The sequence below is a fragment of the Cheilinus undulatus genome, linkage group 15 (assembly GCF_018320785.1).
Source record: "Cheilinus undulatus linkage group 15, ASM1832078v1, whole genome shotgun sequence".
In the NCBI taxonomy this organism is placed as follows: Eukaryota; Metazoa; Chordata; class Actinopteri; order Labriformes; family Labridae; genus Cheilinus; species Cheilinus undulatus.
Window position 1 is genome coordinate 22,983,585 of NC_054879.1, and position 15,566 is coordinate 22,999,150.

The window sequence follows — 15,566 nt, forward strand, 5'->3', positions numbered from 1 at the left end:
ATTTATGTGCTCTTTCTACTCTCAATGACATTTTAAATCATCAGTAACGCTGTCTTTTCCTTTCTTTCACCCTCTTTTTAAAGGTGAGCGACTGTCAGCCACCTCTGCTGCTATGGACGCCTGTGCTCGTATTAGAGGAGTTCCATTAAGGACCAGGGCCTCCGTTAGGAAAGAGGTCTGTCTGCTGGCACTCTGCATTTTATTCTGGAACAATCCATGCATGATATTTGATTGGAAAGCATAATGGCAAAAGTAGTCATATTCTTGATGCCACGTTGATATTAACTGGCAGTACACCAGTCAATCAATCCATCAATCAATCTCTACTTGTGTAGTACTTTTCATACAAAAGAGGACTCATGCATTAAAAAAAAAGTCTAATAAGCTATGGTGATAGACAGACCACTGCGCTCTTTAACTGTGTGGCTCTAATGAATTCAGTGGACTGTACCATCAAACCACCAGGACTCAGTATGAGCTGTTTCTGTCATAAATCACTCTTTCATACTTCCTTTATTCACACGCCATCTTGGCTGAAAGGTCGAGTTATCAGTGGCTTCACCTTTGCCTTTTATGATCACTTTCCAGTGCACTTTAATTCTTTAAACACTGCAAACTAAGCACACTTTAAAGGGATTTTTTTGTAATATTCAACCTTTATGATAAGGCTACCTTAAACACAAAAAATTCCCTAGCCTAAGATGTTATTTAGAAAAATAAAGCTTTAGAATGTGGCAACTTTTACCGCAATTGTCGTTTTTAAAAGCTGATGTAAAATCAGGCATTTTAGATGGCAACAGTCACGTAAATATCCTGCAAAATCCTGGAGAGATCGATCAAAAAATATTTCAAAACACTGACTAAAGCCATGCGTATGCTGTGCAATTTTCAGATGATTCAGGCTTGAATGTTGAGTCGCACGATCACTTGGAAGTCGGGCTGACTTTTAGCCTGATCGTGCATTGTTTGTCGTTCTGTGTATAGGGGGACACGACGGCTGACCACGGCCGACCAGCTGCTCCTGACTTGTCGGCTGGATTTCTAGCGTGTCTGATATTTTGATCACATTTTTGCACACTTCCATAGTGACAGCAGAGCTTTTTTACTTTATAAATCGTGAGACAGCATGTTAAATCACCATATAAACAGTAGGAATGAAATTTGATGTGCCTTTACCATTTACATTTAAGAAAATAAATGAGTTGGATATAGGCCTACCTGCGACTTCCATCTGAATATTTGTTATTATCTAGCTGCTTGTTGTGTTTGCTGTTGATGCTTTTTATATGGTAGAGGCAGAGATAGTAGAAGCAGTTTTATTGCTGTTTGTAGTTTTTGAAACGTAAAAACAAGATGATCTGATTTTAAATAATGTGAGACTTTTTAAAGGAAACTCCAATGTGAGCATATAAATCATGCAGGATGGTTGCACATCATAAATGATTCAGTTACACATAAATATGAATTATATGCACACAGACATGCAAAAGAATAGGTTTTGGTTTTTGAATCATGTTTTATTGTGTTGGTCCATTTTGTGCAAAGCAAAGTGTTGATCAGCCCTTACATTTGCTACTCAGTCTTAAAAAATATGTATATTCCTGCAGTACAAACAGACCAATATGAGCTTATGTTTAATGTTTCACTGATTGCTGCATTCTGTTGATGTTCTGCTAAAATGCAAATGAATGTTTCTTGGTTGTTTTTCCAGTTTGTTATAAGACTAACAATATGTGTCTGTTTGGTGTAGTTGCGGTCTGTCGTTACACAAAGTTTACTGTAGATGCTGTTGTGGTGAGACGTTTTTCCACTGAAAATGGATTGGTGTTCAGGAGCTTAAGTGTTTTTGAATGTCATATTTAAAAATAATTGGATAACCAAGAGAATCGTGCTAAATTTGCATGCTAAATCAAACAGACATCTAAAAGCGGATTCATGAAACATCCTTCTATTCTGCATTTATCTCTCATGCATGCTACAGTAATGAACAAATGCATGCACACTGGTTTCCTGTTATTTCTGTTTGGTAACCATGTACTTATTTGTGTTTGCAGACTGTGCGTGACACCGGAGCACAGTGTGTGAAAAGCCTCTTTAGGAACAGAAAGGAGTTATGTAGTGTTGGCCTGGAGCTGCCAAGCAGAGACACCACAAGACTGACTGAGGTTTGTCACACAAACAGCAGAGCTAACACATGAAAAAATCAGACACATGGATACTGACTGTCTTCTGTGCTTTTTTAGATTCATTTTGTGTGTTTGCCTGGTCAGTGTGAAGGAGAAGATGTCACCCAGCAGGTACATTTTTGTTGATACAAGCATGAATTTTGATGAAACACTGCAAAAAAACACCATCTTCTAAGGCTGGTGCAGATCAAAGATTCACAAAGAGTTTGAACTTGCAATGGACTGCTCCAAACCGTTCTGAAAGTCACCTGCAATGCTCTAAAATGGACAGCAAACCTTTGGTCTGAACTGGATTATAGTCTTTGAGTTATCAGATCTAAATAGGGGTGCTAGAAATGAAGTTTATGTCATATTTTTTGGATTAAATGATGTGACGAGTATTTTTCCTTGCCATGTTTTTTATTTACTGCCTCTTGTGTTTGGCTCCTCCCCAGGCTCTGTTGTCACTTCCAGCAGGACTCTGTGAGCTGCTCAGGTCCCTCCATGTTCAGGGTCTGAAGAACGACGAGGTCCTCCTGCTCAAAGACTCCCGTCGGCTGATGGAGCACAGGGACGTTGGGCCACAGGTAGGTGTTAGACCACTTCGTGTTGGAGGAATGTGACACGTTGATGAAAGCAGAAGTGAGCAGAAGACAGGGAAGTGAAATGGAAATTGAGAATCAGAGCTTAGTTATTTTATTTGAACAATGAGCACCAAGTTAAATCTTTTTTCTATTCAAGATTTTTGAAATAACATGCAAATAAGGCCTGGGCATCATGGCCTAAATATCATATCAGTATTTTTTTGCCTTTTGTACTAAAGGTCTTTATAGACTGGGTCTGTTATTTTTGGATGCTTTTTTTTTTTTTTCCGGATCTGTAATCTGAAAAAACGTCCTTGCACACTGGGTCCGATGCGTTTTTATTTGCCTTCACTGCGAAAATTCGTAGAATGTGGGAAATTGTTTCGCCTGTGTCTCTGTCACTCATTTAAAATCCTGCTGGATCCATCCTTACAGAGAGCTAATACAGCACCTGCTCATGCATCATAGCGCTGAGACAAGTTGGGGAGATGAAGAGTAACTTTTTAATTCAATCTCTTTTATGATCTGTGAGTAGGCTACAAAAGTCTGCCTTTATCTGTTAAATTTCCATATCTGATATCCACATAATACACCGGCAAACTACGGTGTTTGCAATGAGGTTTAAGTGCGAGAGGGGGAGGGGTTGGGTGGGGGTGAGTGAGCGAGAGAGAATAAAGCAACAGGCGCTGATCTAAATCATCGTTCACCCATCTGTTATATTTCCATGGTTGATATCTTAATAATAAATGAGCAAACTTTGGTGTTTGAAGACAGGTTTAGTGTGAGAGAGGAGGGGTCGGCGGGGGTGAGCAAGCAAGGAGGAAGCAGCGGGCTCTATTTTGAATCATCAATCACCCATTTAATTTTAAATGACTTGGACTGATGCGAAATTTCGCAAAAAAATTGAACCAGTTCCGAAAAAAAAATATGACGGATGAAAATTTCAGCATCAGTGTGCAAAAATGATTAAAACAACATGAACTTGATTTTCTTTTTTTTGACATGCGAAAAATGCGGACGAAATAAACGGACCCATTGTGCAAAGGCCTTAACAGTCCTGCTCTCATTTACCATGTTTGGGTTCACTCAGGCCACTGTGGTTTTATTGCCCATTTCAGACAGGGAGACCTCCCACTTATCTGCTATACAGAGTGGACGAGCATTGAGTGATTTTCTGTGTTTCACATGGAAAAGATCAACTTGCAATCAGTGCAGACAAAATAGTACAATTCCATCTCTCCTCCTGCCTTCGGTCAGATTAGGATAAGATAAATTCCAGTGTGAATTCTGTCTTATCTACAAAGTTTTTGACATTATTATTTGGTTTTCTGCTATGTGAATCTAATACATGAATGGTTGGCACATCATAAGCTCTGATTTTAGAAGCTATTATTTTTAATCAAATTAGTCAGACCAGGTTTAACTTCAAGACATTTTCTGTTTCATCTCTTCCTCTTTCTTTCTTTCTTACTCCTTTGGCTATTGCCAGTGTTGTTTAAAGGCTGTTTGTGTGCTGAGGCATAATCCCAGCTCTAGCGTCTACCCTCAGGCCAGTGTAGCATCTCTGGTGGGCTTGCTGGGATGCTACATGGCAGGCGTCCGCTATGCTCTGGAGCTTCAGGCTCTTCAGAGGGGCACAGCTGAGCCCAGCCAGCCTGAGGAAGACGACACCAACCAGTCGGTGTCATCGATCGAGGACGACTTCGTCACGGCCCTGGAGCATCTGGAGGAGGATGACACTGGAGACAATCTCTGTACGTTTTAAATGCCGTAGTAGCCTCTGTTGTGTTCGTCATCTGATTTAAAGCCAATTGGGAACCTTTGTAGTTGTCAATTCCCCATTAATATTCAGCCACCTGAATACCTGGGACTGTTGAACATTTAAAATGGCACAACTATGTGATGGAAAATGGAGGAAAAGACAATTATGCAAAACAGTGTACTCCTTTCTGGTAGAATTGCACATCCCACAATCTACTGTGATTCCATTAATTCATTTTGAATGAAAGATTCTTAAACTTTAAAAATGTACAGAGACCTTTATTCTACATGTATCTTTGTTGTAGAATATTGTTAATAGCAGTGTTCTTATATACTGTACTTTATGTAGTGTTTGATATCATGTATGTAGTGTGGCTTGTGTTGTTGTCACAGCCAACAGCTGGAGTTTGTGGTAAACATTTCAATGGATACCAATCAGAGTCATCACTGTGACTGTCAAGGATTGAGGGTAGTTTTGTCACTAAAAGGAATTGAAATGATTATTGATTATAAATGTACTACCCTGAAAAAAACTGGATTCCACTAGAAGCTTTATTTCTTTTCCCACCTTTGTTTTGAAAGGTTCAGTTTCTGAATTCGTAAGGTTTCCACTTTAACCAATTAGCTTCAGTTGGTTGGCTGAACATGAAGTGTTAGCATTAGATGGAAACCTTTAAAACAAAAAATACACGTGTGCCAAATGTAAAAAAGCAATCAGCCAACGAATCAGCAGCTTTTCATTGCATAACACACAAACACAGCATATTTAGCATATAGCATATTTATTTTAGCCTACTTTATCAAACAAACATCATGTATTTTAACTATTGAATTAATACAGCCTAACAGACTAATGAGTATCTATGCAGTCTGTCAATTAAATAATGTTCCTGCTCTTATGAGGATAAAACCACGTGGTTCACAGTCACTCTGAGTGACTGAAAAGGATGGGTATTCACGTACAACTGCTGTTAGTTTCCAATAAGTGGCATCTTTAGTTTACTGCTAGCTACTGATGGAAGTGCACTTGTTTTTGCTAAGGCATTGGAAAATCATTAGCTTAAAAATTAAGCAACTTTCTAAAGAATTTGGGTTTGCTCTAATTTGTTCTAAAATGTCTCCACAAATGTACTTGTGTTAGTCCTTTTCATCAGGAGTCAGAAGTTTTGGGACAACTTTGGCACACAATTTTGTCGTGTTCAAATTTTTCGGCAAAATTTGCAGAACTGTCTCTTTATCAATGGAGGCCATTTCTACTTTCATAATTATCCTTAGTTGTTGATTATTTCCAACCATTTGTCAAATTTGTTGAATGTTTTCAGAATTTTTTGATGGTCATGGGTGCCCAGAACGTGTTCTTGGACATCCTTTCTGCCTACACTAAATCTTTTTTGTGCCATTCAAACACACGTGACCGTGATGTGCGGTGTTCCCTATGCACATCAGTTAATGTACCAGAACATTCATCTGCTGTTTTGTTCAGTTTCAACAATTATTTCAAGATAATGCCTTGCTTAACTTGTAAGCTAATCATTTTCTAACACATTAGCAAAAAACAAGCGCACTTCAATCAGTAGCTACCAGTGAACTAAAGATGTCACTCATCAGAAACTTGCAGCAGTTGTGCATGAATACCCAACCTTTAATATATAACACTCAGTGTGACTGTGCACAACACAGTTTTTTATTCATAAGAGCAGGGACATTTTCTAATAGACATACCTCATGAAGCTAACAGTTAGCTAAATATACTGGTGTACCTTGTTGGAGGCATTTTTTAAATTTTGTATCCATCCAGTAGTAGTTGGAAGAGGGGTAACAGATGGCATTTACATATTTAATCTCTAATAGCTCTTATAATCAGGATTAACATCTTGATACTATGCAAAATCCCAGTTTGACAGAGGGGACCAGAAGTGTCACTGGGGCTAGTACTAAGGTGTATATTTTTCTTTTGGTGTATTGACCAGTTGTCTCTCCTTTCTCCTTCCACCACTGCAGCTTCCTATCGCCATTTCAAAAAGCGTGATGTTGCATCACAGACAGTCCCAGCCCACAAGAGGAAAAAGGAATTATCAGGTGCCCGTGTTATCATTGGCTCATCTTCAAAGAAGTTTTCGGCCAAACATAGGCCAGGTCCAGAAGTTTCCGTCACAGTACAGAGGTCAACATCAGGCATGGAATCCCAGTGGACATACTGCAGTCCAGGAGCTCGTCTCCCCTCGCCATTAGTTCATGTCAGTGAATCAGAAGAGTCGGACTGCTCCAGCCCCAGCCCAATCATTTTCCTGGATGAAGTGGGGTACCAGAAGAGCCTGCTGGCCAAGCTGGACATCCCCCAGGTGCCAGGGGGTCCCAGAGAACGAGTGGAAGACTCAGACTCAGAGGTCAGTGAATTTTTTGACAGCTTTGACCAGTTTGATGACCTGGAGGAGCTGAGCTCTGAGAGCTGTACTCTGGCACTTCCTCTGGACTCTATCAGTGCCCCATCCACAGAGAAGTCTGATTCTAGTTCAGGTGGGCCAGCATGTAAATATGTTTCCAGGGGCTGCTCAACCAAGGGGATGAATCCTCACCGCTTTGACCAGCCCACTCTCCCATCCAATGTGAAGAAACCCACTCCTCTGAAGCCAGGCTCTCCTTACTCGCCTCACTCAGAGGTGCCTGACTCACCTCGACCAATGCAGACTCCCTCTGATGAGAATGGGGGCCCACTCTTCAGCCCTGTTAGCTCCTCAGCCTTCAGCCCTCTGGTGGACTCCAGTGGACCACTGGAATACTTCTGGAAGACAGATGAGGATGGGCAGGACACCTCAGAGCTACGTAAACCTCAGGATCTTTGCTCTCTGTATAAAACCTACTCAGACTTTGCCAGCAATCTCTCTAAAGAAATCCTGGGATCTGTGTGCGGCTACCAGTCTGCTGTTGACATCAATGACAACAAGAATCTTAGCTGTGTGTGTCACAAGGAATTCAAGAACCCTTCTGGCTACGTGATGAAGCTCTCAGAAATACAAGAGACTGTCACTGTAGCCAAACTGCAAAAGAAGTCCCAGTCTTTGAAGGATGGTATTCAGAGGTTTGCAACTGACCTGGTGGAAATGAGCTTGGGCAGCGCCTTACGAGATCTTCAGAAAGGTGTTTCCACTTGTACCACCACCTTGTGTCACCTTGCCGCCAGGCTCACATCTTCTGTATTTCAGATGGCCTTCCATGAGATTGGCATGCGGCATGCTTATGTGTTAAAGGAACGGGCTATCAATGGATTAGCTGGTTTTCTGGTCGGTGAGGCTGTGTCTGGTGCACTGAAGGACTTCTTGACAGTAAAAAAGCAGATTTTCCACAATACGGTGACACGTTTTGCTGCTGATCTGGCTGAAGAGCTGGTGTTTGAAGGCATAATGGAGGTGTGTCAGTTCTCCCATCCTTCAACCCCACGCACCCCAAGTGATTGGTCCTTCAGCCAGGTCCAGGAAGAAGAAGAGGAGGAGGAAGTTGTTTCCTCTTATGCCTCAGATTTATCTGAGTCTGTTATCCAGGAAGCTTTCATAGAACTCTCTCAAGCAGATGTTGCCTTCACTAGCCAAGCAGCTATCAGTGTATCTCTGGACAATGTCTGTTACGTCAGTGCAGAGAACACTAGCACTCACACAAGTAGCACATTTGCTAACCAGCAGGTGCTAAGTTCTAGCTCAGCTGCAGCTATTCCAGGAACCTCAGGAGAGGATGCCAACTGCACAGTGAAGAAAGCCCTGTTCACTGTATCCGGCATGGCCAGCTGTATTCCTGTGCCCCAGGCAGGACAAGCCCTTAACCACCTCCACGACTCCAAGGGTGCCAGTCAGTGCAAGTCTAGCTTGTCTGATAGCCAGCCAAGGGTCACTGTATCTTCCTCTGACACCACCACATTTACTCAGACTCCCCTCTACAGTCATGGCACTCAGACTCCCTTTCCTGGAGGAGACCCCTCCCAAGGAAAGTCCCAATTCCAAAACTTTTCTGGTAATATGGTTGACATGATTGTGACTGAGGCCTGTGAGCTTATGACTTCCTCTAAGATGAAAAAAAGTTTTGGTGAATGTGCTGATTTCTTGACAAAGACAATTGGAGGTCGACGGGACTCTTCTTCAAAAAATGACAGTTTTGAGGCTCCAGACTCCCCTTCAAATCAAGGAACTGCAAGGGAATGTTTTAGATACGACTGTAAAGATTCTGGGTGTGTTAGGAAAGTAGTGCCTGTTGAGCAAGCCTCGGATCTTAGCATTCCTCACATTTCCTATCAGACAAGCTGTCAAATTCAGGGTAGGGCCAGCAGTGAGTTTAACCCCAGGGGCAGAGGAGTGGCTGAAGTACAGCCTGTGCTGATGGATACTCTGGTTGTACCAGGGACAGAGATGCCGGGACAAAGGAGGATATCTGTTCCTGTAGATGATGGCCAAAAATCTGGTGGAACACCTGGGACTCCTCCTTCTACCCCTCAGCAGCCCAGTGAGGTGTCAAAGGAAAAACAAATAAAGCAGTTCTCTAAGAAGCTGAAAACTAAGCTGGCTAAGGAGTTTTCTCCAGCTACCCCTCCTCCTACTCCTTACTATCAGCCAGAGCCTGGCCCTGGTCCAAAAGACATCACTCCTGAGGCAGACAAGGCAGAGTTCATGCTTAAACTGATGAGGTCTCTCTCTGAGGAGGCAGATGGAAATGAGGATGAAGAGGAGGAAGAAGCGGCAGAAGATGTTGGTGTTAGCAGTTCTAACCAATGTTCAGATGCAAGGCGTGGCCGGCATGATGTGACCCAAGCATCCGCCCGAAGGATGTCCAACAAGGAGGCACTTCACTATGCTGAACGGTTGGCTTGTCACATTGTCTCAATGGCAACAGAGATGGACAACCTTGGAGGTGCAGAGGAGGAAGCAGAGATGAGTAAGGTTAGCGAGAGAAGGAGGGATAGTGTGGCTCAGTTCTCCGAGCAGACCTTAAACACCTTGTGGGTGTATGCGGGGGAGGTAGCAGGAGAAGTCATCGATGATGTGAAGAGGATGGTGAGCTCTGCACAGCAATGTCCATATCACAGAACTCTCAGGAGAAGAAGCTTTGACAGATCAAACTCTGAATGTTCCCATCATCACCACCATCTTTGTCTACCCAGTGCAGACCAGAGCAGAGACTTAAGGGTAGGAAGGCTGGCTGAGCAATGGTCAAACGACTTGATAGCCTCAGTCCTCAAGTCTCCCACCTCCACTTCAAGTATGATCTCCAGCTCTAGCTCTGGCATGTCCTCAGAGTATCCCAGCTGTGAGAGTGTGACTGATGAATATGCCGGCTACCTCATCAGAGTACTGAAAAAGGAGGGTGGCAGTAGGGAGCTTGTCCTTGACCAGTATGCAAGCCGTTTGGCATACCGCTCCATAAAACTTGGCTTGGCTCATGCAAGTCGCAAGGTAAAGCAGAGATCTACCAACCGCCTTCACTCCTCTCACTCCCTGCCAGATGAATGGAAAACTTCTGGGAATGATCCCTTGATGTCCAAGGACAAGACAGAGTCTATCACTCGTCCTTCAGGCGAGGATCCTCATTGTAGTTGTAGGGACCCTGAAGGGAAGAGTCAGAGAGAGTATTCGGATCTGGTCAACTTTGCAGAGTCTTTAGCGTACAACATCACCTGTGATGTCACACGCAAGCTGCATCGTTCCTCTATGCGGCTGCCCAAGTCTCTCACTGACTCGTGTCTTTATAAGAAATACAAACTTGAGGACATGACAGAAGATCTTATTAGGAACTCCTTCTCCTGCCCCTTGTTGTCCAAGGAGAATAAAAGCAGGCATTATCACAGTACAGGAAGTCTCTATGATGGGGGTTACAGGGGTCGGGTGATGCAGGTTATTGAGCATTATGCCAGGAAAATAGTGGATGACACTCTGCAGATGAGTATGGCCTCAGTTGGGTATTCATCCAGGGAGAATCCAAGGGTCCAAGGCCATGACAGACACTGTCACACCCAGAGGTTGTCTGAGGGACCATCGCTAAGTCAGGCTCATGGAGAGAGGACATGCCGGTATTGTCAAATCTATGAGTGCCCATATTACACCAAACCCTGCCGGCACCACCATCAGCCTGTATTACTGAGGAGGAAAAGAGGATCCGATTGTCAGGCAAGGACTGAGAGGCTTTCCGGACTTGAGATTCCAAAGATCCACATTGACCTGGACCATAGGGCAGCATTCGCAGAGGAGATGGTGTCCATGGCAATGGAGACAGCTAAACGTGAGCTTAGCAATACTAGCCTTAATGCTGACAGCGGCATTGGCCATGATGGAGCAAGCTATGCTGAGAGCCTGACTGCTGAGATCATGACATCAGCCCTGTCTAACGTCTGCCAGAATGCCAACAACAGGTACACACACCAAGATTTATGTCAGTGCTTTAGTTTGTTTTTTCTCCCAGGCCCATGTTTTCCACAATTTGCCCAGATCCATGCATACCAAGAGTTCAAATTAAGCACTGAGGTCAGATTACACAGTGTTTTTGTTTGTAACGATGCTCACACAAACCTCTGATCTGTTTCGTTACTACCACAATTATCGTAATTCTTAACAAATTCTTCAACAGCAGACTGGACAAATTCATAGCCAAACATAAAATTCTTGCTGATAATCAAAACAGTTTCAGCTCTAACAGATCATCATCACTGGAATTAATTGATTCAATATGATACATCACAAAAATTTTGTAGGTTTATTAGTGATCTGGAACAAAGCATTTAACTTAAAAAAATCATGAGGTATTACTGGAAAATCTGGAACTTTACAACATCAGGGGGAAGTTTTAAACTGGGAAAAGAACTATCTGAGCAACAGGGGACAGTTTGTGAAGTTGTGTAACAGTTGGTCCTCATGTTTAAACATTGCCTGCAGCGTCCCCCAGGGGTCAGTGTTTGGCCCTTAACTGTTCATGTGCTAGATAAATGATATGCAGTGTATCATATCTTCTTAAGCTTGTTTTGTTTGCTAATCATACAAGTATTTTTTGTTCATTCAGAGCCGTGATTCTTAACTGATTCTCATCAAGACCCATTACAACCTCCTTATGAGCAGTCGCGACCCAAATTTAAAATAAAAAATGTAACTCAGATTTATGCAATGAAAAATGTTGCAGTTTGGACCTTGAATGGAACAAAACATGACTGAAAAAACAAACCTTTACCTCATAGTTACTGAAGGGCATGCGTATATATTTTTTAGTTCTACTCCCTTTAGATAGTATGGCAATTTTGGTAATTTCTTGAGGAAATACATTGCACTCTTGGGAAAACCATTTGTTACATCAAGAAAAAGATATAAATAAGTTGTAGAACATGAATAAAATGTACTCTTTATTACAGTAAAACCAAGTAAAATAAACATGGATGTGTGTCTACTGACACTTTTTTGGCCTAATTTCAGGCAATGATTTGGAGGCCACTGGAAAGAGCTCTGTGACCCCCTTTTGGGTCCTGACCCACCACTGATTTCAAACTTCTATTGATCATCTCAGAATTGAGCAAATTAGAAATACGGATCAATAGAATGAAACTATTGTTGAACTTAAGCAAACAAAAAAGATTTTATTTGGGATGTCTGAAATATATACAGGTAGACATTCAAATATACAGAGTTCACTCTGAAAGAGTTGCTGAAAACAAAATTGTTGTGGTCACAGTAGATGAAAACTTAGCTTTGCCATTTGGTTTGTTTACATTTGTGACTTGTGCATCTTGGTCAATGACTCTGACATGTAGGAATAAACTGTGCAAAGGAAAAGGAAAGAAAAATCAAACATGCTGGACTTAGGGAGGCCAGGAGGTGTCCTAGTTGTGGTCTTGACTATTGTTCACTTTGACACTGCATGGGACAAAACAATCAGTTTGCAGGGCTGTCGGGTCCCAAAACCCTAGGACTGCCATACTATAATAATGCTCATATTGTGTAGTCTGACCACAGTATTAGTTTACTTTATTTTGGTTATGTTTTGACATCTACATAAAAACAGTTCAAAATTGCTGTTATTTTAATGTATATCCTACATTTACCATTTTAGTTTATCAGGCGAGTTCAGTTGGACAGTTTAGATAATTTTTCTCTATTGTCGTACATCTCTCTGTGCACGTAGCTTTCAAGGCAGGGAAGCCACTGAGTCGTCTGTGTCACAGCAGCTGAGTGTCGGAGACGACAGTCTGGGAAGCTGGTCCAACCTTAGCTTTGAGGATGAACACCTGGATGACAACAGCAGCTTCCTCCATCTCAGTGACAGGTATACAACCACACTTCCTCACACATTATACCATAGATCCACACATTTATAGATCACTTTAGTCATCTGATAAAGTTATGTGGCTCTAGGAAAGTAGTATTATTACTTACTGAATTGTATTTGTGTGTTTATCAGGGGCATTTGCAGTAGATGTAGTTCCACTGAACGCAAAGCAGACACACATACAGGTTTTTGGCCGTGGCTAATTTGCAACCATTGACCCTGGCAAATGGATTAAAAGATAAGGATGCCAGTTTAGCCCAAAACTTAGGCCCTAAATCGCCTAGTGTGAAGTCTGTGACTCCTGATGGTATGTTTGGATTGGTAATTTGGATGTAAATTAATTTGCAAGACCTTCATGCATGCACACAGCTTGCTGCAAAAAGAAACATGACATTAAAATGCATTTCCTCCTCTTGTTTGGATCGGAGCGGCTTTTTCCAAATCTCCCCTGATCAGCACATTCCTCTGCAGCATGGTGCTCTGTGTGTAGCCAGCCAAAGACTTTTCTTTGGATCTTTTTAAGAACAAAATAAAGAAAACTCTCAGGAAGATATTGATAAATCAGGTAAAGTGTAGGGGTTCATTAATGGATGAATACATTGATATTGGCTTTAAATACTCTTGGATTGCAGCAACTGTCTGTGGTTCAGCCATGATGGGAGGTATTCAAAGGTCAGCACAGGGCACAGTGTGTGGTTTTGGTTTTGGTCCTTCAGGCTTTACTGCCAGAGTGCAATTTGTGTTGCATTATATGTGGGTATGTTGTCAAAGGTTTGATGTGTCTGTCTTTGCAGCCAGGTTTTTTTTTTTTTTTTTTTTGAGAATGTTTGTGAAATAAGTTACACCACATAAGGATAAAATAGCTGTTGTGACAGAGTTGGCCTTCTCTCTTTGGATAGACATTGGATTGCTATGTTTGTATATGTTTAGGAAAAAAAGGAAAAAGGGTAAGAGTGTGTAGTGGATTCCTAGTAGCTGTCTTATAAATCCTGGTTTATGCTTCCGCATTGATTTTATGCCATTGTGTCCTACACTGTCATTAGTGTGTCCATGTTGCTCTGCCAAACTTTGCCTAAATGCTATTTGGCAGTGCAATTTTTATGCCGGTTCCTTGTCCTGTCACCAAATATCCTTTTTGTATTTGTACAGGAAGCCATGGTGGCTTGAACAAATATAATGCTGGAGTTGGAAAGGGTAAATTTTGATCAGCAGTTGATTATACTGTGGTTACTGCCAGGGAGAGACGAGTGGGGAAATAGTAGGGGATATAAAGTAAGGTCACTAAATCAGCTAAGGCAGAGGGTGAGTGAATGATTTTTGCACCCACTGGGCCACTGTGTGAAATTGTAGGATGTCTGCAAGTCGATTTGACATTTGCAGCCCTTTGTCACACAACAGAGTGCTCACACTATGCCTGTAGAAATCACTCAGAGGCTGGCAGTCATTAAGTGCAACCCAGCAGACCAATCACATAATTTTACGCATATTTAGCATTTTTAAGGAGATGCTTACGGCTACATCAGCTACATCGGCTACAGCCTTAGCATAGGGTTTGAGGTAGAGCCCGACCAATATGGGTTTTTTGGGGCCAATTCCGATTGGATACTGGGGGCTAAAAAAAGCTGATATCCGATATATCGGCCGATATCCGATATATATTGGCCGATAACCGATATTTTGGCCGATATATGAAATAAGAACATTGATATACACAGGATATATACTGTACATGAACACAAATGTGGACATGTGAATAACCAGTTGCATTAATCTTTGTTTATTTCACAAAGATGCAACTTAGATGACGTTAAAATGCTGTATAATAGTCTTATACTGTGGCTGTGGACCATATTAGACAGGAAAATGATAAATGGGGAGCCTTATTTACATCGCTAGGGCAAATATGCACATAGAATATGTTTACAGTGTGTTTCTTCATAACCCTGAGGAGGCCACAAGCTTGAATGGGCCTGTTTTATAAAGTTGTTCTCTAAAGATCTACTGTTAGTGAAACTTTCTGTCTCCACATGGTAGAATATGTCACAGGAAAGATAAACACCGTATGAATGCTTTTCCGGTGTATGCTTTTCAAAGTAAAAGCCCGGTTTAGCTTTTGTGTAGAGAAACTCCGTTCACTTGTACAGAATGCTTTTATTTTGAATAGTTCCTGACACACTTCCTCTGTACACTAAATGAAGTCGCTTTGAGAGCAGGGCTTTGAGAACAGGGAGATGTGGCTGATAGGCAGAAAACTCACGTCCTGTGTGAAAGCTGCACCGACAGGAACCAGAGCTGACACGCGCGGCACACGCAAGCAGCAAAACACGATCCCAGTCTGAAACGGGCATTAATCCTCCTCTGCTGCAGTCGAACTGCATGAGGACGAGGCTGTCTGTGAGTGCTTAGGGACAGAGAGGGGCCCACAGCTGCACCCGCTGCTCAGTGAGAAAAGCAACAACGATACATGCTTTTACATCAGAGTCTCCAAAACTCTCCAGTAACACCAGAAAAGGTCGCTAGATTTGTTGCTTGTTGCTTTTTTGAAAAAGTATCGCCAGAGGGGCCTGAAAACTCGTTAAATATAGCGACAAAGTCGCTAAGTTGGCAACACTGAGTGAGGGAGAGCTGCTGCTGCAATCTGCGCCTGGGGGGAGAGGACAGGCACTTAGGCTGAGTCCAGCATGGAGACACAACACAGAGCGACAGGAGCAGAGACAATCCCCGCAAAAAAGTTAATATATCGGCTACATTTTGGTTGATGTTGATTAAT

The 15,566-nt window shown here is 42.2% G+C and overlaps 1 protein-coding gene across 10 annotated transcripts in view; it reads left to right on the forward strand.

The window, feature by feature from the left end:
• The window catches only part of akap11 (A kinase (PRKA) anchor protein 11), a 42,082-nt gene that overhangs the window by 6,373 nt on the left and 20,143 nt on the right, over positions 1-15,566 (forward strand). For all 10 annotated transcript variants that reach the window (XR_005992986.1, XR_005992987.1, XM_041806992.1 and 7 more), the window contains 7 exons: positions 84-175; positions 2,055-2,165; positions 2,244-2,297; positions 2,621-2,752; positions 4,239-4,503; positions 6,512-10,898; positions 12,653-12,793. Coding sequence is in view for 8 of the 10 variants with exons in the window: in XM_041806992.1 (XP_041662926.1) it covers positions 113-175; positions 2,055-2,165; positions 2,244-2,297; positions 2,621-2,752; positions 4,239-4,503; positions 6,512-10,898; positions 12,653-12,793 (5,153 nt within the window). In the remaining 2 variants the exon portion in view is untranslated. The remainder of the gene's footprint in view (positions 1-83; positions 176-2,054; positions 2,166-2,243; positions 2,298-2,620; positions 2,753-4,238; positions 4,504-6,511; positions 10,899-12,652; positions 12,794-15,566) is intronic.